At 44.4% G+C, this 26,662-nt stretch overlaps 2 protein-coding genes across 4 annotated transcripts in view; one reads left to right on the forward strand and one right to left on the reverse strand.

Moving 5' to 3' along the window:
- The window catches only part of LOC110504245 (intersectin-2), a 102,333-nt gene extending 95,811 nt beyond the window's left edge, over positions 1 to 6,522 (forward strand). For all 3 annotated transcript variants that reach the window (XM_036962232.1, XM_036962231.1, XM_036962233.1), the window contains 7 exons: positions 483 to 650; positions 852 to 1,064; positions 3,238 to 3,356; positions 3,465 to 3,547; positions 4,422 to 4,505; positions 4,726 to 4,899; positions 5,472 to 6,522. In XM_036962232.1, the coding sequence (XP_036818127.1) occupies positions 483 to 650; positions 852 to 1,064; positions 3,238 to 3,356; positions 3,465 to 3,547; positions 4,422 to 4,505; positions 4,726 to 4,899; positions 5,472 to 5,629 (999 nt within the window). In that variant the 3' untranslated portion in view covers positions 5,630 to 6,522. The remainder of the gene's footprint in view (positions 1 to 482; positions 651 to 851; positions 1,065 to 3,237; positions 3,357 to 3,464; positions 3,548 to 4,421; positions 4,506 to 4,725; positions 4,900 to 5,471) is intronic.
- Positions 6,523 to 14,206: 7,684 nt separating this feature from the next.
- On the reverse strand, positions 14,207 to 22,124 carry LOC110504246 (potassium channel subfamily K member 13-like). Its single transcript, XM_036962818.1, has 4 exons — positions 20,810 to 22,124; positions 17,476 to 18,014; positions 16,892 to 17,134; positions 14,207 to 14,680 (listed from the first exon to the last, which is right to left on the reverse strand). Exons 1-4 carry the CDS (start codon positions 21,138 to 21,140, stop codon positions 14,519 to 14,521), a joined length of 1,275 nt encoding a protein of 424 aa, XP_036818713.1. The 5' UTR covers positions 21,141 to 22,124; the 3' UTR covers positions 14,207 to 14,518.
- Positions 22,125 to 26,662: the final 4,538 nt, after the last annotated feature.

Genomic DNA, 26,662 nt, shown 5'->3' on the forward strand with positions numbered 1-26,662 from the left:
ATTTATCTATAGTACCTGGGTGTGTATTAGTATTGTGGGTCTATTTATCTATAGTACCTGGGTGTGTATTGGTATTGTGGGTCTATTTATCAATAGTAACTGGGTGTGTATTGTGTCGGGAGTGTTTCCTAGCCACCGTGCTTCTGCATTCTCGTGTCAGGAGTTTTTCCTAGCCACCGTGCTTCTACATTCTTGTGTCGGGAGATTTTCCTAGCCACCGTGCTTCTACATTCTTGTGTCGGGAGTATTTCCTAGCCACCGTGCTTCTACATTCTCGTGTCAGGAGTGTTTCCTAGCCACCGTGCTTCTACATTCTCGTGTCAGGAGTTTTTCCTAGCCACCGTGCTTCTGCATTCTCGTGTCAGGAGTTTTTCCTAGCCACCGTGCTTCTACATTGCTTTGCTCTGTGGGGTTATAGGCTGGGTTTTTGTAATGCACTTTGACATCTGCTGCTTTATAAAACACATTTGATTGATTGCCAGATCCTGGAGAGTACCCAGGAGGAGCATGCAGACTGCGGGCCCCTGAGAGAGGCTCTGGAGCGGGCTGAGGAGCTGTGTACTCAGGTCAACGAGGGGGTCAGGGAGAAGGAGAACTGTGACAGGCTGGAGTGGATACAGTCACACGTACAGTGTGAGGGAGTCACGGAGGTACACACTCACATGTAGTCTCACTCGCTCACACACACACACACACACACACACACACACACACACATTGTACACATACACACACCGTATATATTCAGATAGTATCTCACTCACTCATACAAACACACACCATATACACAGATAATATCACTCACACACACACACATACACATTCCTCTGTAACCTGTGTCTCCCCTGCAGAACCTGGTGTTTAACTCTCTGACTAACTGCCTGGGGCCTCGTCAGCTGCTCCACAGTGGGAAGGTGTATAAGATGAAGGGCAATAAGGAGCTGTGGGCTTTCCTTTTTAACGACTTCCTGTTGCTCACCCACGCCGCCAGACAGTTCAGCTCCTTGGGACCGGACAGACTGTTCACCAGCAAGAACAGCACACAGCTTAAGATGTACAAGCCGGTGAGAGAGAGGGAGACACACACCACGGACATGCTGACAGACACACACACACCACGGACATGCTGACAGACACACACACACCACAGACATGCTGACACACACACACACCACAGACATGCTGACACACACACATACCACAGACATGCTGACACACACACCACAGACATGCTGAAACACACACACCACAGACATGCTGAAACACACACACACCACAGACATGCTGAAACACACACACACCACAGACATGCTGAAACACACACACACCACAGACATGCTGAAACACACACACACCACAGACATGCTGACTGACACACACCACAGACATGCTGACAGACACACACACACCACAGACATGCTGACAGACACACACACACACCACAGACATGCTGACAGACACACACACACACCACAGACATGCTGACAGACACACACACACCACAGACATGCTGACAGACACACACACACCACAGACATGCTGACAGACACACACACACCACAGACATGCTGACAGACACACACACACCACAGACATGCTGACAGACACACACCACAGACATGCTGACAGACACACACCACAGACATGCTGACACACACCACAGACATGCTGACACACACCACAGACATGCTGACACACACACACACACACACCACAGACATGCTGACACACACACCACAGACATGCTGACACACACACCACAGACATGCTGACACACACACCACAGACACGCGTTAGTTCCAAGTGGCTGATTTTGGCAAAATACAGAAACGACACTTCCTGTTGGAAAAGCGTCTCTCATCGGTGCCCATTTAAATTACATGCATCCCTGTCTCCATCACAATGGTTATGACTTGTATTATGTCAGAAAAAACTAAAACGTTCTTTACCCCAGGATACTTCAACAGGTGACTATCATTCTTTACCCCAGGATACTTCAACAGGTGACTATCATTCTTTTCCCCAGGATACTTCAACAGGTGACTATCATTCTTTTCCCCAGGATACTTCAACAGGTGACTATCATTCTTTACCCCAGGATACTTCAACAGGTGACTATCATTCTTTACCCCAGGATACTTCAACAGGTGACTATCATTCCTTACCCCAGGATACTTCAACTGGTGACTATCATTCTTTACCCCAGGATACTTCAACAGGTGACTATCATTCTTTACCCCAGGATACTTCAACGGGTGACTATCATTCCTTACCCCAGGATACTTCAACATGTGACTATCATTCCTTACCCCAGGATACTTCAACAGGTGACTATCATTCCTTACCCCAGGATACTTCAACAGGTGACTATCATTCCTTACCCCAGGATACTTCAACGGGTGACTATCATTCTTTACCCCAGGATACTTCAACAGGTGACTATCATTCTTTACCCCAGGATACTTCAACTGGTGACTATCATTCATTACCCCAGGATACTTCAACTGGTGACTATCATTCTTTACCCCAGGATACTTCAACGGGTGACTATCATTCTTTATCCCAGGATACTTCAACAGGTGACTATCATTCTTTACCCCAGGATACTTCAACGGGGGACTATCATTCTTTTCCCCAGGATACTTCAACGGGTGACTATCATTCTTTACCCCAGGATACTTCAACTGGTGACTATCATTCTTTACCCCAGGATACTTCAACGGGTGACTATCATTCTTTACCCCAGGATACTTCAACAGGTGACTATCATTCTTTACCCCAGGATACTTCAACAGGTGACTATCATTCTTTACCCCAGGATACTTCAACAGGTGACTATCATTCTTTACCCCAGGATACTTCAACAGGTGACTATCATTCTTTACCCCAGGATACTTCAACAGGTGACTATCATTCTTTACCCCAGGATACTTCAACGTGTGACTCATTCTTTTCCCCAGGATACTTCAACAGGTGACTATCATTCTTTACCCCAGGATACTTCAACGGGTGACTATCATTCTTTACCCCAGGATATTTTCTACGTATTCGCCTTCATCAGAGCCTTGTGTAGGAAAAGTTGGGAGGCATGAATGGCCTTTTGTTAAAGCTGAGCTGAAGCGTGTTTGGCTACAATTTCTATCTGTGTATAATGTCATGGTTATGAGAGGCTTATGAAGCCTGTGTATAATGTTATGGTTATGAGAGGCTTATGAAGTGCGTTGTTTCCTCCTGTAGCCGGTGTTCCTCAACGAGATTCTAGTGAAGCTGCCTGACTCCTCCAGTGAAGAGCCCTTCTTCCACATCTCCAACATAGACAGAGTCTACAGCCTCAAAACAGAGAACATCAACGAGAGGTGTACACACACACACACACAAATGCAGTTACACATGCCACACACACTTCTATGCAGGCAGTCACACATTCCGTTGTCCTTGCTCACGGTGTGTTGTCCGTTCTGCAGGACGGCCTGGGTCCAGAAGATCAAGGCTGCGTGTGAGGACTTCTTCCAGATGGACAAGAAGAAGAGAGCAAAGGCCTACCAAGGTAGGCCTCCACACACACACGCACACACACACCAATAGTAAAATCAGTAGTTCTAGTAATAGTCGGACTCCTCCCCCTGTGTATTCTGACCCCTCCCCCTGTGTATTCTAACTCCTCCCTCTGTGTATTCTGACTCCTCCCTCTGTGTAATCTTACCCCTCCTCCTCTGTATTCTGACCCCTCTATATTCTCACCCCTCCTCTGTATTCGGACTCCTCCCCCTCCGTATTTGGACTCCTCCTCCTGTGTATTTTCACCCCTCCTCCTGTGTATTTTCACCCCTCCTCCTGTGTATTCTCACCCCTCCTGTGTATTCTGACTCCTCCTCCTGTGTATTCTGACCCCTCCTGTGTATTTTCACCCCTCCTCCTGTGTATTTCCACCCCTCCTCCTGTGTATTCTGATTCCTCCTCCTGTGTATTCTGACCCCTCCTCCTGTGAATTTTCACCCCTCCTCCTGTGTATTTTCACCCCGCCTCCTGTGTATTTTCACCCCTCCTCCTGTGTATTTTCACCCCTCCTCCTGTGTATATTCACCCCGCCTCCTGTGTATTCTCACCCCTCCTCCTGTGTATTTTCACCCCTCCTCCTGTGTATTCTGACTCCTCCTCCTCTGTATTCTCACCCCTCCTCCTGTGTATTCGGACTCCTCCTCCTGTGTATTTTCACCCCTCTTCCTGTGTATTTTCACCCCTCCTCCTGTGTATTCTGACTCCTCCCCCTCTGTATTCTCACCCCTCCTCCTGTGTATTCTGACCCCTCCTCCTGTGTATTCTGACCCCTCCTCCTGTGTATTCTGACTCCTCCTCCTGTGTATTCTGACCCCTCCTCCTGTGTATTCTGACTCCTCCTCCTGTGTATTCTGTGTCTCCAGCTCGTTCTCTGAAGGCCAGTGGAATCGGCCGTCTGTTAGTCACCGTCCTGGGGGCCACTGAACTGAAGTCCAGCAAACCCAACGGTCAGGCTTATGCACATCATGCAGTACATGGTTTACCCACACAGCACACTAGTACCATCTAAACACACCATGGATGTTGTCATGGTATCACTGTAACTCTTGTACAGACTGTTCATCTTTTAAACACTGGTATGTAATAAAACCCTTCTCCTTTCACCTCCTCCTCCTTGTCCTCCCCCTTATCCTACCCTCCCAACCCTCCTCTCCTCTCTCCTCCTAGGTAAGAGTAACCCTTACTGTGAGGTGACCATGGGAGCTCAGAACTACACCTCCAAGACTCTGAGTGACACAGTCAACCCCAAGTGGAACTTTAACTGTCAGTTCAACATCAGAGACCTGTACCAGGAAGTGCTCTGTATCACCATCTTCCAGAGGGAGCAGTTCTCCCCTGACGGTCAGCACACTCACTCACACACTCACTCACACACACACTCACTCACACACACACACTCACACACACTCACACTCACACACACACTCACACACACTCACTCACAGTCACACACACAGTCACACACACAGTCACACACACAGTCACACACACAGTCACACACACAGTCACACACACACACACACACACACACACACACACACACACACACACACACACACACACACACACAGTATTGTACAGCTAACCTTGTGGGGGACACACAATTCAGTCCCTTTCAAAATCCTATTTTTCCTAACCCCTAACCCGTACTCTTACCCTAACCCAAAAACATAACCTTAAACCTAATCCTAGGTCCTAACCCTTAACGTGATTCTAACCACAACACTTATAAACCCCCTAGAAGCCCCCCTGATTCTAACCATAAACCCCCTAGAAATAACACTAGACCTCGTGGGGACTAACAAAATGTCCCCAGTTGGTCAAATTTTAGTTTGTTTTCTATGGGTAATGTGTCAGACAGCTAACTAGTCGCTCAGACGGCTAACTTGTTTCTCCTCTCGGCCGTTACCCAGACTTCCTGGGTCGTACGGAGGTTCCCGTGGCAACCATAAAGGAGGAGTTGGAGAACAAGGGGCTAGTGACACGCCGCTTGCCGCTCCACGAGGTCCCCACTGGAGAGGTGTGGGTCTGCCTCGACCTGCAGCTCTTCCAAAACAGTGCATCTAAATAAGGACATCCTGGCCAACACTGGACGCCCAAATAAGGACATTTGGCCAACGCTGGACGCCCAAATAAGGCCTTCTTGACCTGCAGCCACATGGGGAGGGACTTGTTATATATTGTATCTAACTGCTGGTCTCGGGTCAGATACTTATTAATCCTGCTAATGGTTAAGGTTGGGATCTGGTGTTGGGCTGGGGCTAACTTTTACCTGGAGCTGCAATGGTGATGGGGAACCCTCCCTCCTCGTCTGAGGTCAGACCATTCTTAGCAATGATCTGAGGACAGTTTAGTCTTTTAGGACAGTTTACTGGTGGTGAGCAAGGTTGGGTTAGTGTAAAGCTGATCCTAGATCTGTAGTGGTTCTATTTGTATCAGCACTAACGCCTGTGCTCTCCTCTGCTACGGACTGGCTCATCATTCTGCCAAGTTTTTATTTTGTGAACTCAACCCAGGCCAATGTTGGACGAAACTATTTATTTCGTCTTAACTCTATATTTGTTCCAGCTAAGATGTTGTTTGGGAAGGTAAATACCAGGTCCAATGGGGAGGGAGGTTAGGAAAGTGTTTCCTGCCATGAAGGGTCTCACGTCCAGCGATAAACTATCTCAGGACTTGTTTTCTCCGCTGGGCGTTTTATATTACTGCATCATAACCGGCTGCTTTTCTGTTATCTCAGTCTGGTTAACGTCTAATTAACGGTCGTTTTAAAACCAACTCTCTTTCTTTGCAGTATAAATGTTCTGTCGACCTTAAGGAGATCTTGTTCTTTAGTTGTGGTGTAGTTGCCTCAGAAACACTCTAAAAGGAAAACGGGTCTTTAGTTGTGGTGTAGTCCCCCTCAGAAACACTCTAAAAGGAAAACGGGTCTTTAGTTGTGGTGTAGTCCCCCTCAGAAACACTCTAAAAGGAAAATGGGTCTTTAGTTGTGGTGTAGTCCCCCTCAGAAACACTCTAAAAGGAAAACGGGTCTTTAGTTGTGGTGTAGTCCCCCTCAGAAACGCTCTAAAAGGAAAACAGGTCTTTAGTTGTGGTGTAGTCCCCCTCAGAAACACTCTAAAAGGAAAACGGGTCTTTAGTTGTGGTGTAGTCCCCCTCAGAAACACTCTAAAAGGAAAACGGGTCTTTAGTTGTGGTGTAGTCCCCCTCAGAAACACTCTAAAAGGAAAACGGGTCTTTAGTTGTGGTGTAGTCCCCCTCAGAAACACTCTAAAAGGAAAACGGGTCTTTAGTTGTGGTGTAGTCCCCCTCAGAAACACTCTAAAAGGAAAACGGGTCTTTAGTTGTGGTGTAGTCCTCCTCAGAAACACTCTAAAAGGAAAACGGGTCTTTAGTTGTGGTGTAGTCCCCCTCAGAAACACTCTAAAAGGAAAACGGGTCTTTAGTTGTGGTGTAGTCCCCCTCAGAAACACTCTAAAAGGAAAACGGGTCTTTAGTTGTGTTGTAGTCCCCCTCAGAAACACTCTAAAAGGAAAACGGGTCTTTAGTTGTGGTGTAGTCCCCCTCAGAAACACTCTAAAAGGAAAACGGGTCTTTAGTTGTGGTGTAGTCCCCCTCAGAAACACTCTAAAAGGAAAACGGGTCTTTAGTTGTGGTGTAGTCCCCCTCAGAAACACTCTAAAAGGAAAACAGGTCTTTAGTTGTGGTGTAGTTCCCCTCAGAAACACTCTAAAAGGAAAACGGGTCTTTAGTTGTGGTGTAGTCCCCCTCAGAAACACTCTAAAAGGAAAACGGGTCTTTAGTTGTGGTGTAGTCCCCCTCAGAAACACTCTAAAAGGAAAACGGGTCTTTAGTTGTGGTGTAGTCCCCCTCAGAAACACTCTAAAAGGAAAACGGGTCTTTAGTTGTGGTGTAGTCCCCCTCAGAAACACTCTAAAAGGAAAACAGGTCTTTAGTTGTGGTGTAGTCCCCCTCAGAAACGCTCTAAAAGGAAAACAGGTCTTTAGTTGTGGTGTAGTCCCCCTCAGAAACACTCTAAAAGGAAAACGGGTCTTTAGTTGTGGTGTAGTCCCCCTCAGAAACACTCTAAAAGGAAAACGGGTCTTTAGTTGTGGTGTAGTCCCCCTCAGAAACGCTCTAAAAGGAAAACAGGTCTTTAGTTGTGGTGTAGTCCCCCTCAGAAACACTCTAAAAGGAAAACAGGTCTTTAGTTGTGGTGTAGTCCCCCTCAGAAACACTCTAAAAGGAAAACAGGTCTTTAGTTGTGGTGTAGTCCCCCTCAGAAACACTCTAAAAGGAAAACGGGTCTTTAGTTGTGGTGTAGTCCCCCTCAGAAACACTCTAAAAGGAAAACAGGTCTTTAGTTGTGGTGTAGTCCCCCTCAGAAACACTCTAAAAGGAAAACAGGTCTTTAGTTGTGGTGTAGTCCCCCTCAGAAACACTCTAAAAGGAAAACAGGTCTTTAGTTGTGGTGTAGTTCCCCTCAGAAACACTCTAAAAGGAAAACGGGTCTTTAGTTGTGGTGTAGTCCCCCTCAGAAACACTCTAAAAGGAAAACGGGTCTTTAGTTGTGGTGTAGTCCCCCTCAGAAACACTCTAAAAGGAAAACGGGTCTTTAGTTGTGGTGTAGTCCCCCTCAGAAACACTCTAAAAGGAAAACGGGTCTTTAGTTGTGGTGTAGTCCCCCTCAGAAACACTCTAAAAGGAAAACGGGTCTTTAGTTGTGGTGTAGTCCCCCTCAGAAACACTCTAAAAGGAAAACGGGTCTTTAGTTGTGGTGTAGTCCCCCTCAGAAACACTCTAAAAGGAAAACGGGTCTTTAGTTGTGGTGTAGTCCCCCTCAGAAACACTCTAAAAGGAAAACGGGTCTTTAGTTGTGGTGTAGTCCCCCTCAGAAACACTCTAAAAGGAAAACGGGTCTTTAGTTGTGGTGTAGTCCCCCTCAGAAACACTCTAAAAGGAAAACGGGTCTTTAGTTGTGGTGTAGTCCCCCTCAGAAACACTCTAAAAGGAAAACGGGTCTTTAGTTGTGGTGTAGTCCCCCTCAGAAACACTCTAAAAGGAAAACGGGTCTTTAGTTGTGGTGTAGTCCCCCTCAGAAACGCTCTAAAAGGAAAACGGGTCTTTAGTTGTGGTGTAGTCCCCCTCAGAAACACTCTAAAAGGAAAACGGGTCTTTAGTTTTACTCCACTCCTCCTATTCATAAAGAGGTTTAGACTCGGACTGCAGGAACGTGTGCGTTTCCGTTTCTCTTTTTAAATCATAGTGAATAAGATGATATGGACAGAGGGGGACCTGATCCTAGATCAGCACTAGCCTGGTCCCAAATCTGTTTGTGTTTTTGCCTACTCCAATGTCATTGTCAAGTCAGACTTCAGATTCCATAAGGAGTTGGCCAGAGAGCAGTAACAGACTGGCACCCAGGCTAGATCTGCACTGCTACTCTGAGACACAGTGAATATGGACCCAGAACCCTCCAGTGGCTCTATAACCACTAGCTCCACCCAGGGGTGTGGTCACAGAAGCCTCCAGTGGCTCTATAACCACTAGCTCCACCCAGGGGTGTGGTCACAGAACCCTCCAGTGGCTCTATAACCACTAGCTCCACCCAGGGGTGTGGTCACAGATGACTGGTGAGCCGGAGTGGCTCTTATTTGTTTTCATCTATGTGACTATAACTATGCAGAGGCTTTAATCGGCCTTTCATCACAGCATTGTAATCAGTGTCTGAATAGTCTCTTAGTAGCCTTTCATATTTTACCACATGAACAAAGAAAGGATCGTGAGAATAGTCTTTGAAGGATAAGAGTCCATTGAACTAATATATGTAAAACATTTATTTTTAATAATAATCATAAAAAAATGTCTAAGACAGGAATGGACATGATTTAGCTGGACAGCTACATTATACTGATCTACCAGAGATTTTCTTCTTAAATCATTGATTTAATTTAAGCTGCACAAGTCTTCTATTGGGCTGTTATTCATTTGAGGTTGAACTGTAAGTCCTGTGGTGTGTCGATTAACTCTGTGTACTGATTTACTGTGCTAACAGAGTGCATAACTCTGTGTACTGATTTACTGCGCTAACAGAGTGCATAACTCTGTGTACTGATTTACCGTGCTAACTAACACTGATTCTGGGTTCTCTGAGGATAATAAAAGGTGTTTAAAACAAACCGGCTAAGCGTGTTGCGTTTTATCTTGTTGCGTAGCAGTAGTAATACCAGTAGGTTAGTTTAGTGGTTTGAGTGTAGGCCTGTGACATGTTGAGGCATGTTTTTAGTCTACATTTGGGGCAATATTTCCAAAGAACCACAATGCATGAATCATCCGTATCAGCTTTGCCTCTGATGCACAGGTAGGCCTACATCAGAACAGGAAGTATGTGCCTCTGATGCACAGGTAGGCCTACACCAGAACAGGAAATCTGTGGGGGTGTTCACTTGTTGTAATGGGTCTAGCCTACTGTTGGGGAAATAAACATTTTTGCACACAAACTTGTTAAGGGGTTGAGAGAAACCGTTAATCCCTGGTGTTGATTTGGGTATGAGAAAGGTCAAGCATTAATCCTTGTGTATTAGTAGGATGAGCTGTTTGAGAGCGGCAACATAAACCTGTTTTGCCGTTTGTCTCTGCCTCCTATGACGTGCCAAATGCCAAATCATAAGAAACAATGTGTTGTTACACAATATAAAATAATAATACTTAATTGACAGATTATGAGAATACATTGCAGAAAGGATGCAATACCCTCCCGAAAAGAAATACATCCTAACCCATCCACTGCTGCCATAATGTACAATACGATCATAACTTAAACTGTTGAACTCTATAATGAAAGCAGCCCATCAATTCAAATGTCTTTAACTCATGTTTATACAATCCCATCACACTGCTCTGTTTACATTATTTCAACACCGTTACAGGGATTTCTTACATTGTTTTAAGTGGCGCAAAGGGACTGCGACTGGGAGAGCGATGGGAAGACCCGATTCCTAGACCCTTTCTGAGTTGACCAGTTATGTAAAACAAGGTTTCCGAACATTACACTGGACAGTTTCACCGACGTTGCGTGTAATGTCACTCGACAGTCCCCTGATTTAACGTGCAAAGCGTTGACCGACAGAGCCTCAATGGAAGAGGGGGGCTAAAGGAGGGGGGGGGGGGGGGTCTTTTGATGCCGTGCATCATCCATTATTCAGGTGTGGTGACTCCTCTGTGTCCCCGCTGGTGACTCCTCTGTGTCCCCACTCCAGACCACACGCACATGCAGACAAAAACACACACAGGCACGCATCAGTTCTCCGGCTACAAAAACAACAGCTGTCTGATTAGCACCACAAGTGTATAAAGTTCTACCTTCACATTATGCTGCGGGCTCTTGGGTAATGATTCCCTCCAAGGACAAGTGTTTATATTGCCTGCATATGAGCTACTTTAATATCTAATGTTCCTGGAACATTTGGAAGTGTCTCGCTTTGAACTCTTCTATAAAAGGTGTGCTGGGTACATTTCAAATATGTGCAGGAAAGACTTTTTCCACATTCTTGTTAGGTTATAGGTTATTGTAAAATTGATAAAATGTAGCTTTGTCATTATGCGGTATTATGTGTAGATTTGATGAGGGGGAGAAAAAAAAACGTTTTATTTTTGCTCAATTAATTAATATTAAAAAATGATATTACACTTACATAAGTATTCAGACCCTTTACTCAGTACTTTGAAGCATATTTGGCAGCGTTTACAGCCTCAAGTCTTCTTGGGTATGACGCTACAACCTTTGCACACCTGTATTTGGGGAGTTTCTACCATTCTTCTCTGCAGATCCTCTCAAGCTCTGTCAGGTTGGATGGGGAGCGTTGCTGCACAAGTCTGGGCAAGTCTGGGCTCTGGCTGGGCCACTCAAGGACATTCAGAGACTTGTCCAGAAGCCACTTCTTCGTTGTCCTGGCTGTGTGCTTAGGGTCGTTGTCTTTTTGGAGAACCTTCACCCCAGTCTGAGGTCCTGAGTGTTCTGGAGCAGGTTTTCATCAAGGACCTCTGTACTTTGCTCCGTTCATCTTTGCCTCGACCCCGACTCTCCCGTTTCCTCCAGATGTGACGTTTGGCATTCAGGACAAAGAGTTCAATCTTGGTTTTATCAGACCAGAGAATGTTGTTCCTCAGGGTCTGAGAGTCTTTTTGTGCCTTTTGACAAACTCCAAGCGGGCTGTCATGTGCCTTTTACTGAGGAGTGGTTTCTGTCTGGCCACTCTGCCATAAAGGCCTGATTGGTGGAGTGCTGCAGATGGTTGTTTTTCTGGAAGGTTCTCCCATCTCTACAGAGGAACTCTGGAGCTCTGTCAGAGTGACCATCGGGTTCTTGATCACCTCCCTGACCAAGGCCCTTCTCCCCCGAATTGGCCGGGCAGCCAGCTCTAGGAAGAGTCTTGGTGATTCCAAACTTCTTCCATTGAAGAATGATGGAGTCTACTGTGTTCTTGGTGACCTTCAATACTGCAGAAATGTTTTGGTACCCTTCCCAAGATATTTGCCTCGACACAATCCTGTCTCGGAGCTCTACGGACAATTCCTTCGACCTCATGGCTTGGTTTTTGCTCTGACATGCATTGTCAACGGTGGGACCTTATATAGACAGCTGTGTGCCTTTCCAAATCATGTCCAATCAACTGAATTTACCACTGGTGGACTCCAATCATCTCAAGGATGATCAATGGAAACGGGATGCACCTGAGCTCAATTTCGAGTCGCATAGTAATGGGTCTGAACATTTATGTAAATTATTTCAATGGACTGATTTCCTTCATATGAACTGTAACTCAGTAAAATCGTTGAAATTGTTGCATGTTATGTTTATTTATTTCAGTATAGTTCTTTGTGGATCATATCCAGTGGGCTACATCATTGGCTCCGTTCCAAAACCTTTTCCAACTGTGACCTGTCTTAAACTTTTGGACCCAAACCGCATCCTTTAGTGAGCACTTCCAGTTTGTCTCTCAGATCACGTGTTCTTGAGACGTCAACACATGGTTTTGAGAGACGGCGGTGGCGGTGGTGGTAGCAGCGTATATATTTTCACAGTGTTTGACTTCTGTTTTAATGATGATACATCTCTGTATGATGTGTAGGTATCTTTGTGGACCTCCAGTGTGAATATATATATATATACAGTGCCTTGCGAAAGTATTCGGCACCCTTGAACTTTGCGACCTTTTGCCACATTTCAGGCTTCAAACAGAAAGATATAAAACTGTATTTTTTTTGTGAAGAATCAACAACAAGTGGGACACAATCATGAAGTGGAACGACATTTATTGGATATTTCAAACTTTTTTAACAAATTCAAAAACTGAAAAATTGGGCGTGCAAAATTATTCAGCCCCTTTACTTTCAGTGCAGCAAACTCTCTCCAGAAGTTCAGTGAGGATCTCTGAATGATCCAATGTTGACCTAAATGACTAATGATGATAAATACAATCCACCTGTGTGTAATCAAGTCTCCGTATAAATGCACCTGCACTGTGATAGTCTCAGAGGTCCGTTAAAAGTGCAGAGAGCATCATGAAGAACAAGGAACACACCAGGCAGGTCCGAGATACTGTTGTGAAGAAGTTTAAAGCCGGATTTGGATACAAAAAGATTTCCCAAGCTTTAAACATCCCAAGGAGCACTGTGCAACGATAATATTGAAATGGAAGGAGTATCAGACCACTGCAAATCTACCAAGACCTGGCCGTCCCTCTAAACTTTCAGCTCATACAAGGAGAAGACTGATCAGAGATGCAGCCAAGAGGCCCATGATCACTCTGGATGAACTGCAGAGATCTACAGCTGAGGTGGGAGACTCTGTCCATAGGACAACAATCAGTCGTATATTGCACAAATCTGGCCTTTATGGAAGAGTGGCAAGAGTTTAAAGTTTGCCACAAGCCACCTGGGAGACACACCAAACATGTGGAAGAAGGTGTTCTGGTCAGATGAAACCAAAATTGAACTTTTTGGCAACAATGCAAAACGTTATGTTTGGCGTAAAAGCAACACTGCTGAACACACCATCCCCACTGTCAAACATGGTGGTGGCAGCATCATGGTTTGGGCCTGCTTTTCTTCAGCAGGGACAGGGAAGATGGTTAAAATTGATGGGAAGATGGATGGAGCCAAATACAGGACCATTCTGGAAGAAAACCTGATGGAGTCTGCAAAAGACCTGAGACTGGGACGGAGATTTGTCTTCCAACAAGACAATGATCCAAAACATAAAGCAAAATCTACAATGGAATGGTTCAAAAATAAACATATCCAGGTGTTAGAATGGCCAAGTCAAAGTCCAGACCTGAAACCAATTGAGAATCTGTGGAAAGAACTGAAAACTGCTGTTCACAAATGCTCTCCATCCAACCTCACTGAGCTCGAGCTGTTTTGCAAGGAGGAATGGGAAAAAATGTCAGTCTCTCGATGTGCAAAACTGATAGAGACATACCCCAAGCGACTTACAGCTGTAATCGCAGCAAAAGGTCGCGCTACAAAGTATCGTTCCACTTCATGATTGTGTCCCACTTGTTGTTGATTCTTCACAAAAAAATACAGTTTTATATCTTTATGTTTGAAGCCTGAAATGTGGCAAAAAGGTCGCAAAGTTCAAGGGGGCCGAATACTTTCGCAAGGCACTGTACATGTCATTTAGCTGATGCTTTTATCCAAAACATTTATTTTAGATATGGGTGGTCCCGGGAATCAAACCCAATATCCTGACATTGCAATCACCATACCAACTGAGCTAAAGAGGACAACCACGAAGATGACTAATTATCGTCTTGTTTTTATTCCTCTTCCTACTGGCTTTTTGTTTCTTTCTTAGTACTTTTATTATTTTATTAGGTTATTTTATGATGTGAAGCACTTTGTTACTTGTACTGAAAATAAATAAAGTCATTATGATGAGTATTGTAATAGTCAGTCATCTGTTGACACTGGTCTCAGCCAGCCTGTTGTTCATGATGCCCAGCGCTCCCACTCCTCCAGAAAATCCATTTAGTCTGTTTTGGTTGGAGACGGACGGCCGAGGGACCCCATTGGTTGCTGCCTCCGACAGCTGCTTCTGCATCAGTGCCAGGTTCACCTGCAGAGGAGAGAAGAGGTTCACGTGATACTTTAATAACTATAATGAACAAAAATATAAACGCAACATGCAACAGTTTAAAAGACTGTACTGTGTTACGGTACTTATAAGGACATCAGTCAATTGAAATAAATGAATTAGTCCCTAATCATATCAAATGTTATTGCTCACATACACATGGTTAGCAGATGTTAATGCGAGTGTAGCGGTGGATGAATGGCACGACAATGGGCCTCAGGTATCTCTGCGTTCAAATTGCCATCGATAAAATGCAATTGTGTTTGTTTTCCGTAGCTTATGCCTGCCAATACCATAACCCCACCATGGGGCACTCCGTTCACAACGTTGATATCAGCAAACCGCTCGCCCACACAACGCCAAACACGTGGTCTGGGTTGTGAGGATTGTTGGACATACTGACGAATTCTTTAAAATGGTGTTGGAGGCGGCTTATTGTAAAGAAATGACTAATTAAATGATCAGGCAAAAGCTCTGGTGGACATTCCTGCAGTCAGCATGCCCATTGCACGCTCCCTCAAAACGTAAGACATCTGTGGCATTGTGTTGTGTGAAAACAGTGCACATTTTAGAGTGGCCTTTTATTGTCACCAGAACAAAGTGATCAAGTGATCCTGTGTAATGATCATGCTGTTTAATCAGCTTCTTCATATGCCACACTCATCAGGTGGATAGATTATCTTGGCAAAGGAGAAATGCTCACTAACAGGGATGTAAACAAATTAGTTCGCAACATTTGAGAGAAATAAGCTTTTATGGAACGTATGGAACATTTCTGGGATCTTTTATTTCAGCTCATGACACACGGGACCAGCACTTAACATGCTGCTTTGATATTTGTGTTCAATGTAGATAAAAGATAAGACAAAGTCTGTTAACTCCGAGCTAAAATCTCAGTTATTTGATCAGATCCTGAATTACGGTACCATTTCTGTTGACGTAGTCTCTCCACTCTAGATAATAAAGGCTCATAGATGGTTAGAAACAAGATGTACAACATACCCTCTTTAAAGGGAGACTCAGCGAGATGAAGTTGCAGCACCGCAGATATTGATATGAACTCGATACCAGACTGCTCTCCCAGTCACACAGAGTGGTCTATCACAAGGGTGCGCTTCAGGCAACACAATATCTACGGGACCAAAACACCTGAGAAGTTTAGCCTCGCGCTTCAACAGTATTAGTTGTTGCGGATATTTACTCAATATTGAATTTCATTGTACGTGCAACGTCATCTCGCTGAGTGTACCTTTAAGTTATACTTTTCTGTCTCTTTGGACAGTTAAATCAGCTTCCTGTTTCTTTGGACAGTTAAAATCAGCTTCCTGTTTCTTTGGACAGTTAAATCAGCTTCCTGTTTCTTTGGACAGTTAAATCAGCTTCCTGTTTCTTTGGACAGTTAAATCAGCTTCTTGTTTCTTTGGACAGTTAAATCAGCTTCCTGTCTCTTTGGACAGTTAAATCAGCTTCCTGTTTCTTTGGACAGTTAAATCAGCTTCCTGGTTCTTTGGACAGTTAATTCAGCTTCCTGTTTCTTTGGACAGTTAATTCAGCTTCCTGTCTCTTTGGACAGTTAATTCAGCTTCCTGTTTCTTTGGACAGTTAATTCAGCTTCCTTTTTCTTTGGACAGTTAAATCAGCTTCCTGTCTTTTTGGTCAGTTAAATCAGCTTCCTGTTTCTTTGGACAGTTAATTCAGCTTCCTGTCTCTTTGGACAGTTAAATCAGCTTCCTGTCTTTTTGGACAATTAAATCAGCTTCCTGTCTCTTTGGACAGTTAATTCAGCTTCCTGTCTTTTTGGACAGTTAAATCAGCTTCCTGTCTCTTTGGACAGTTAAATCAGCTTCCTGTCTCTTTGGACAGTTAATTCAGCTTAGAGTTAGCATCTACAAGCTGCTTGCGTACCAAAAGGATATACAAAAATATATTTTCAACAACATAGACAATAGATGGCACATTCCATATATTGCACGACGACAACACTAACCAACATGAATCGGGTGCAGTCTGAAACTTTGATTTAAATTAGTCCGTTTCAATTCATGGCCACACCAGGTGATACTAGATACTATATAGAGAGTGAATAAACCCCTTCCATTTATAAACAAGAACAGGGGCTTTTGACTAGAAATGAAACTAACAGTGAACCTTAACCACTTAACCACTTAACCCCTTTTTACCCGGAACGTTCACCTTATTGGTCGCCAGTAAGTCCCTCATGGAGATCATCTCCCCAGACATCCGCCGGCCTCCATCCGTCTCGCTCTCGTTCACCGCGTCCGTTTCTATGGAGACAGTCCGCCGCGCCCGGGGGTGTCCGTGTCCAGTGCTGCTGGGCATCACGGCGTTCCGGCGAGGCCGGAGTCTCTTCCCGATCCCGGCGGAGCAGCAGCGGCAGCAGAGAATGCCCAGCTTCCTCAGCAGCCAGTTAAGAGTCTGCTTGAGTTTTGGGAAAATGAAACTTTGAAATTCAGAGACATGAATTAATAACAGTGTTAAAACACCCACATACCTAGAGAAAGAGTGTGTGTGTGAGTCTGCTGAGCCCGGCCTCCCCAATTAAGGTGCCGCCAACCTCGTGTGTGTGTGTGTGTGTGTGTGTGTGTGTGTGTGTGTGTGTGTGTGTGTGTGTGTGTGTGTGTGTGTGTGTGTGTAAGAGGAGGGAGAGCCAGTATACCGAGGAAAGGACAGAGAATGGGCAATTAGAGCTCACCATCTTGCACTGAATGTGTGTGTGTGTGTGCTTAAAACAAATATAGCTACATAAAAAACATCACCTGCTTGATGACGATAGATATGACGTTGAACAGCGAGTAGATACAGCAGACGCCCATCAATATAAACAGGAAGTTCCCCAGTCTGTAGGCTGTCTGGTTCCCATCGTACGCGACCCTCTGGCTGCTCACCATGTCCCCGAACCCGATGGTGCTAAACGCCACAAAACAGAAGTACAGCGAGTCCAGATAGCCCCACCCCTCCACCGCTGAATACATGGCCGATGCACAGCAGGAGATCACCACAGCGGCCACACAGAGAATCAGCATCACATAGTACACTGAAGGCTTCCATCCAGCCAGAATGTCCCTGTCTCTATCTCTGGGTCCTGGCAGTGACGTCTCCCTGCGGCCATCGTGGGGCACCACGCCCTGGCGCTGATGCTGCAGCCCGTGGCACGACTTGAGGACGAAGGCGAGCACCGTGATGATACGCTCCAGGAAGAGGTTGAAGAAGAGGATGGTAGAGGCGCAGCCGATCAGGCCGTAGAAGATGAGGAAGACTTTGCCGCTGACCGTGGCCGGGGTGGTCATGCCAAATCCTGACCGGAGAGAGAAGGGGAGGGGCACAGAGAAACACGTATTTCCCTCAGATTACACAGACCCACAAAGAATTTGAAAACAAATCCAATTTTGATAAACTCCCATATCTACTGGGTGAAATTCCACAGTGTGCCATCACAGCAGCAAGATTTGTGTCCTGTTGCTACAAGAAAAGGGCAACCAGTGAAGAACAAACACCATAGTAAATACAACCTATATTTATGTTTTATTTATTTTCCCTTTTGTACTTTAACTATTTGCACATCATTAAAACACTGTATATAGACAATTTGACATTTGAAATGTCTTTATTCTTTTGGAACTTTTGTGAGTGTAATGTTTACTGTTCATTTTTTATTGTTAATTTCACTTTTGTTTATGATCTAGTTCACTTGCTTTGGAAATATAAACATATGTTTCCCATGCCAATAAAGCATGGGAAATAGAAATTGAATTGAAAGAAAAATGATGAGAGTATAATTACCTAACATTACCTAACTCTCCCTGTCTGTCTGTTCCTAAAAAGCCCACTCATGCATCCCTCGTTCACTTCCAAGGTAAAGTAAACCAGGTTGCCATAGGTGACGATGTCTCTTAACACTTCCAGTTTTTTTTCTAAGCATCTGTCTCTTCCTCTCTCTCATTCCTCGTTCCTCTTCTCCTTAGAGTGAAATGATAATTTAGTGACGGGGGGGTTTTCATTACCATTCTCACAGATGTGCTCCTCGGGGAGATGAAAGAGAAGTCTCTAAAAACAACTTCTCCTTCAAAAAGAAAGACCCAGGGCTTCAACTGAACATGCTTGAGACTAGGCTACTGGAGGGAAGGGAAAATAGATGCTTGCTACAGGAATGGCTTTATTGGAGTCTGTTTGTGTGTCTAACCTTTAATTATCTTATATGTTGACGGCGGGAAACCCTATAGCCTATACCATATAGCCTTTAGCCAACAGCCAATACCCTATAGCCTATACCATATAGCCTTTACCCTATAGCCTATACCCTATAGCCTATACCCTATAGCCTTTACCCTATAGCTTATACCATATAGCCTTTACCCTATAGCCTATACCATATAGCCTTTAGCCAACAGCCTATACCCTATAGCCTATACCCTATAGCCTATACCATATAGCCTTTACCCTATAGCCTAAACCATATAGCCTTTAGCCAACAGCCAATACCCTATAGCCTATACCATATAGCCTTTAGCCAACAGCCAATACCCTATAGCCTATACAATATAGCCTTTACCCTATAGCCTATACTATATAGCCTTTAGCCAACAGCCAATACAATATAGCCTTTACCCTATAGCCTATACCCTATAGCCTTTACCCTAAAGCCTATACCCTAAAGCCTTTACCCTATAGCCTTTACCCTAAAGCCTATACCCTATAGCCTTTACCCTAAAGCCTATACCCTAAAGCCTTTACCCTATAGCCTTTACCCTAAAGCCTATACCCTAAAGCCTTCACCCTATAGCCTATACAATATAGCCTTTACCCTATAGCCTATACCCTAAAGCATTTACCCTAAAGCCTATACCATATAGCCTTTACCCTATAGCCTATACCCTATACCATATAGCCTTTACCCTATAGCCTATAGCCTTTACCCTATAGCCTTTACCCTATACCCTTTACCCTATAGCCTATACCATATGGCCTATACTATATAGCCTTTACCCTATAGCCTATACCATATAGCATTTACCCTATAGCCTATACCATATAGCCTTTACCCTATACCATATAGCCTTTACCCTATACCATATAGCCTTTACCCAGTACCATTTCAAATAGCCCATGGTCCCTGACATATCAATTCAAACCAGTAACATAATAAAAACATTCATATACAGTTGATATCATTTTGTTGTTTTGTCGGGTATCTGAAACAAAATTTTAAAAAATGCAACTTTAGAAAATGTTTGTTATTGACTTATCTAATTAATACGATTATGACAAGACCCCACCAAACAGCATGAATTGTTCTTCAGCCGTGACCATCGGGATAGAGTTCCATAAAATTGAGAAGCTTGTCATTTTCACTAAACCTCAGTGTTCAGAAAATAGCAGTATATTTTATCCCATACTGTGCCAACCACCTTAGTGCATCAACATGTACTCAATTTCAAACCTCTGGTTGTATCATCTGCCATCCCTGGGTTATATCTCTGTGATGCATACATCACAGAAAATATGGACACCGGGAGGGAGGCAATGTCCTTAATTAACTGTAGTGGATTTGTAATGGTTGACAGCCTACTGGAAACAAGTAAAAGTAGTAACAGTAACAGTAAAGTAACAGTAAAAACAAGAAATGTGAATATCTACAATGAAAATAAATAACCTGAATAATTAATAGCCAGTTTTGGCAAAACCTAAGTCACTTTTCATTAGTTATTTGATGTTAAAATTCATTCACCTTGATTAGATTATACTTTATAGCCTATCATATCGCAAACCTGTCTACTCATTTCTTTTTGCATTCATTCAGTATTAAGATCTCACTCTCTCGTTGTTAAAGATCAAAGGGTGATTTGGTTAATCAGTTTGTCAAGATGTCTTCATATAATTTGAAGTGCAATTCATTTCCTGAATTATAACAAAACTGACGCATTTTTTTTTAAAGGTATGCAAAAATATATATTTAAAATGTTATTGTCATCTTATTAGGTCTGTGGCACCAATTCTAAATTATTCAAATGGTGCATTTAGATTTTAAAAGTGATACATTTCGCAATACACCACAATCTTTACTGAACCTTCTTGCTTTGTTTCTGAGCTTACCTATGGTCGACACAACGGTCCCCACGAAGTAAAAAGCGCCGGTAAAATCCCAGCGAGGTCTGAGTGTATCCACGCGGATACCGGCGACGTTCGCCTCCTCGTAGAACCGGAGAAAGGTCTCCAAATCGGTCCGGGTGAGGTTGTGCTTCTGGGTGAAGTTCTCGAAGCGCTGCGCCCACCGCTCTTTGGCCTGCCGCTCCTTCGGTTGTTCCAACGCGGAGAACACCGCCGCGCCGCACAGCAGATACAGCATGATCAGCACCGCTAGCATTAGGAACCGCGCGTTATCATCGTTCATCGCGCCGAAGCAGCAGCCTCTCCGGCAAGCCATTACGGCGGCAGAGAGGACACCGAGGACCCGGGGAGAAGGATCCTCCGCATCCTCTCAGATAAAGGCTAACATGAAAGCCTTCCAGATAAGTCAGCATGTATAGTTCGATATTTAGACACAAGTGCCATAACTGCTGGGAATGTTTAATTGACAAAGATACCAGGTTACCTCGGCTCACACCCTACCATCCGCATGTTTTATGAAAACATTTAAAAATAAATATAATATCAATATTAAAGTTGCTTGTGCGTCATAGATTTCCGTAGAAGTGCCGATAACTAGTGGGAACTGTAGTTGATTGATTCTCGCATGCGTAATGCAAAACAATTCCCGAAAAAGATCCCCAAACTGACTGGAACAGGCTTCATCATGTATGTCCTGGTTATCTTCATCATGTATGTCCTGGTTATCCTCGAGGCAGTTGCGGGGAAGGGTGAGGTCAGCTTCGCAGTGCACTCCACTACCTCCCCGAACAGGCGCAGTGAGAGCTGGACAGGCTCACGGTTACGGTTACAAAACCCAACCAATTCGGCGCGCGATGGGACTAATACAAGTAGCGGTTATGTTGAGGCGTTGTCCCCAGTTTACTTCTCAATAAGATACCAGTCATGAAATAAATGAAAAAGTGAATAACTGATCAAATTCTATTAATGGCACAGTTCAATGCAGACAGACAGACAGACAGGCAGGCACACACAAACCATGCAGGACTGGTACACATGGCATACCGTGACCTCACCTCACACCATGCAGGACTGGTACACATGGCAGCTCACAGACCTCACCTCACACCATGCAGGACTAGTACACATGGCAGCTCACAGACCTCACCTCACACCATGCAGGACTGGTACACATGGCAGCTCACAGACCTCACCTCACACCATGCAGGACTAGTACACATGGCAGCTCACAGACCTCACCTCACACCATGCAGGACTGGTACACATGGCAGCTCACAGACCTCACCTCACACCCAGGAAACAGGGGGAAGGAAGGCTACCAGGATGGTGCTAACTTCCTAAACAGGCATAGGAGCTGTCTATATCCTTCCTGTTTGGGGGTATCATCGGATGTGGCCACAGTGTCTGTCTCCTGACCCCTCCTGTCTCAGCCTCCAGTATTTATGCTGCAGTAGTTTATGTGTTGGGGGGGCTAGGGTCAGTTTGTTATATCTGGAGTACTTCTCCTGTCCTATCCGGTGTCCTGTGTGAATTTAAGTATGCTCTCTCTAATTCTCTCTTTCTCCCTTTCTCTCTCTCAGAGGACCTGAGCCCTAGAACCATGCCTCAGGACTACCTGGCATGATGACTCCTTGCTGTCCCCAGTCCACCTGGCCGTGCTGCTGCTCCAGTTTCAACTGTTCTGCCTGTGATATTATTTTTTATATATACAACTCGACATTTATGAACATTTGAACATCTTGGCCATGTTCTGTTATAATCTCCACCCGGCACAGCCAGAAGAGGACTGGCCACCCCTCATAGCCTGGTTCCTCTCTAGGTTTCTTCCTAGGTTTTGGCCTTTCTAGGGAGTTTTTCCTAGCCACCATTCTTCTACACCTGCATTGCTTGCTGTTTGGGGTTTTAGGCTGACGTTCTGTACAGTACTTTGAGATATCAGCTGATGTACGAAGGGCTTTATAAATACATTTGATTTGATTTGATTGGCTGCTGTAACACTGATAATGATGGGCCTAGCAGCTTCCTGAGCCAGGTACTTTTAGTATGCCTCAATATTGAGTATTGTCAGCTGAGTATTGTTTGTAAGTTTTTGCTTCAGCCATAATGAAAACATAAAACATTTTTGGAGCAATGGGGATCCCATGGCAATAAAAGGTAGCTGCTACCACAGTTGCTAAGCAGCAGTTCATTAAAATTGGAACATACAAAAAAATCCCAGGCTACAAACACCACAGAAAACCTGCTGCAGTCATTATCAATATGGTGCTGACAGAGAAGGGTGACTTTACTTTACTGACTTTATTGTCCCCGTGCGGAAATGTTGATGCAGTATCATGTACACGTTTAAAGTGGCATTTAGAAACAGTAGACAACAACTCGACAATACAAAATTCCTAACAGTTTCATAGAGAAGAAATAAGACCAGCCTGCTAAACACCTCGAGCTGTTTAGGAGGGATATCACACCTGGATATCACACCTGGAGATCCCACCTGGATATCACACCTGGATATCACACCTGGATATCACACCTGGAGATCCCACCTGGATATCACACCTGGATATCACACCTGGATATCACACCCGGATATCACACCTGGAGATCCCACCTGGATATCACACCTGGAGATCCCACCTGGATATCACACCTGGATATCACACCTGGATATCACACCTGGATATCACACCTGGAGATCCCACCTGGATATCACACCTGGATATCACACCTGGAGATCCCACCTGGATATCACACCTGGATATCACACCTGGTTATCACACCTGGAGATCCCACCTGGATATCACACCTGGAGATCCCACCTGGATATCACACCTGGATATCACACCTGGAGATCCCACCTGGATATCACACCTGGATATCACATCTGGATATCACATCTGGAGATCCCACTTGGATATCACACCTGGATATCACACCTGGAGATCCCACCTGGCACAAAGTCCATTTTGACTTTAACTCCGACTCAGCCGTATCCCTTGTTCGGACCACATTCCTTTTTTTCACGGCGTACCAAAACACTGCAGGCGTAGACACGGTAGATGAGCCGGCATTCTGGAATCGATTGGCACTCCCCTCCATTCCTCCAACTGGCACACCCCTCCGTTCGGTGATCAGTCCTACCACGGCGGTGGTAGAGCTCATCACCAACCACAATAAGACAGCCTACAGGGAGGTCAGAGAGTTAGCAGTGTGGTGCCTGGACAACAACCTCTGCCTCAACGTCAATAAGACCAAGGACCTGATCGTGGACTACAGGACAAAGAGGGGAAAGCACACCCCCAACCACATTGACAAGGATGTCGTGGACGGGTCGGGAGCTTAAAAAAAAACTGAGTTTAAATGTATTTGGCTAAGGTGTAAGTAAACTTCCAACTTCAACTGTATCTATCAAATTTAAAACATATACCCAATCGCACAAATCTAAGTATGGAATGGAATTAAGAATATATTAATAAATGGATGATTAATGTCAGAGCGGCATAGACTAAGATACAGTAGAATAGAAGAGAACACAGTATGTGCATATGAGATGAGTATTGCAAAATATGTAAACACCATCAGCCATGCTGCCGACACTTACGGATCCTTTCCTTATTTCCAGAGAACAGTAACTTGTTTCAATAGAGACACGTAAATGCACTGAGTTAGTCTCTAGTAACACTGTGTTAGGGTCTAGTAAAACCGAGTTAGGGTCTAGTGACACCGAGTTAGGGTCTGGTAACACCGAGTTAGGTTCTGGTAACACCGAGTTAGGGTCTGGTAACACCGAGTTAGGGTCTGGTAACACCGAGTTAGGGTCTGGTAACACCGAGTTAGGGTCTAGTAACACCGAGTTAGGGTCTGGTAACACCGAGTTAGGGTCTGGTAACACCGAGTTAGGGTCTGGTAACACCGAGTTAGGGTCTGGTAACACTGAGTTCGGGTCTAGTAACACTGAGTTCGGGTCTAGTAACACTGAGTTCGGGTCTAGTAACACTGAGTTCGGGTCTAGTAACACTGAGTTCGGGTCTAGTAACACTGAGTTCGGGTCTAGTAACACTGAGTTCGGGTCTAGTAACACTGAGTTAGTCTCTAGTAACACTGATTTAGGGTCTAGTAACACTGAGTTAGTCTCTAGTAACACTGAGTTAGGGTCTAGTGACACTGAGTTAGGGTCTGGTAACACTGAGTTAGGGTCTAGTAACACTGAGTTAGTCTCTAGTAACACTGAGTTAGGGTCTAGTGACACTGAGTTAGGGTCTAGTAACACTGAGTAAGTCTCTAGTAACACTGAGTTAAGGTCTAGTAACACTGAGTTAGGGTGTAGTAACACTGAGTTAGGGTCTAGTAACACTGAGTTAGGGTTAGTAACGCTGAGTTAGGGTCTAGTAACACTGAGTTAGGGTCTAGTAACACTGAGTTAGGGTCTAGTAACACTGAGTTAGGGTCTAGTAACACTGAGTTAGGGTGTAGTTACACTGAGTTAGTCTCTAGTAACACTGAGTTAGGGTCTAGTAACACTGAGTTAGGGTCTGGTAACACCGAGTTAGGGTCTGGTAACACCGAGTTAGGGTGTAGTAACACTGAGTTAGGGACTAGTAACACTGAGTTAGGGTGTAGTAACACTGAGTTAGGGTCTAGTAACACTGAGTTAGGGTCTAGTAACACTGAGTTAGGGTGTAGTAACACTGAGTTAGGGTCTAGTAACACTGAGTTAGGGTCTAGTAACACTGAGTTAGGGTCTAGTAACACTGAGTTAGGGTGTAGTAACACTGAGTTAGGGTGTAGTAACACTGAGTTAGGGTGTAGTAACACTGAGTTAGGGTGTAGTAACACTGAGTTAGGGTGTAGTAACACTGAGTTAGGGTGTAGTAACACTGGGTTAGGGTGTACTCTACACACTCAAAGGTCCTCTGGATTTGACAACATGCCCTGTTTAATTAAAAGGAACATCTTGTTTAGTTTGTACTGCATGGTTTCCAAAAGATTCAATCTGTGTGTGTTTTAATGGACGTTATGTGTCTGTGAACAGCTGTCTGTGTGTTTTAATGGACGTTATGTGTCTGTGAACATCTGTGTGTGTGTTTTAACGGACGTTATGTGTCTGTGAACAGCTGTGTGTGTGTTTTAATGGACGTTATGTGTCTGTGAACAGCTGTGTGTGTCTGACACCAGACACTATGGAGAAAAGTGAGTAGAAGCTTGGTGTGCCATGCTTATACAGTGCCTTGCGAAAGTATTCGGCCCCCTTGAACTTTGCGACCTTTTGCCACATTTCAGGCTTCAAACATAAAGATATAAAACTGTATTTTTTTGTGAAGAATCAACAACAAGTGGGACACAATCATGAAGTGGAACGAAATTTATTGGATATTTCAAGCTTTTTTAACAAATCAAAAACTGAAAAATTGGGCGTGCAAAATTATTCAGCCCACTTAAGTTAATACTTTATAGCGCCACCATTTGCTGTGATTACAGCTGTAAGTCGCTTGGGGTATGTCTCTATCAGTTTTGCACATCAAGAGACTGACATTTTTTCCCATTCCTCCTTGCAAAACAGCTCGAGCTCAGTGAGGTTGGATGGAGAGCATTTGTGAACAGCAGTTTTCAGTTCTTTCCACAGATTCTCGATTTGATTCAGGTCTGGACTTTGACTTGGCCATTCTAACACCTGGATATGTTTATTTTTGAACCATTCCATTGTAGATTTTGCTTTATGTTTTGGATCATTGTCTTGTTGGAAGACAAATCTCCGTCCCAGTCTCAGGTCTTTTGCAGACTCCATCAGGTTTTCTTCCAGAATGGTCCTGTATTTGGCTCCATCCATCTTCCCATCAATTT

The sequence above is a fragment of the Oncorhynchus mykiss genome, chromosome 25 (assembly GCF_013265735.2).
Source record: "Oncorhynchus mykiss isolate Arlee chromosome 25, USDA_OmykA_1.1, whole genome shotgun sequence".
Classification (NCBI taxonomy): Eukaryota; Metazoa; Chordata; class Actinopteri; order Salmoniformes; family Salmonidae; genus Oncorhynchus; species Oncorhynchus mykiss.

Coding starts and splice junctions, on each gene's coding strand:
- LOC110504246 (XM_036962818.1), bottom strand. CDS start 21,140: ATGGCTTGCCGGAGAGGCTGCTGCTTCGGCGCGATGAACGATGATAAC. Junction 17,135..17,475: donor TATCTATCGTCATCAAGCAG/GTGATGTTTTTT, acceptor AAACTCAAGCAG/ACTCTTAACTGGCTGCTGAG. Junction 14,681..16,891: donor ACTTACTGGCGACCAATAAG/GTGAACGTTCCG, acceptor TCTCCTCTGCAG/GTGAACCTGGCACTGATGCA.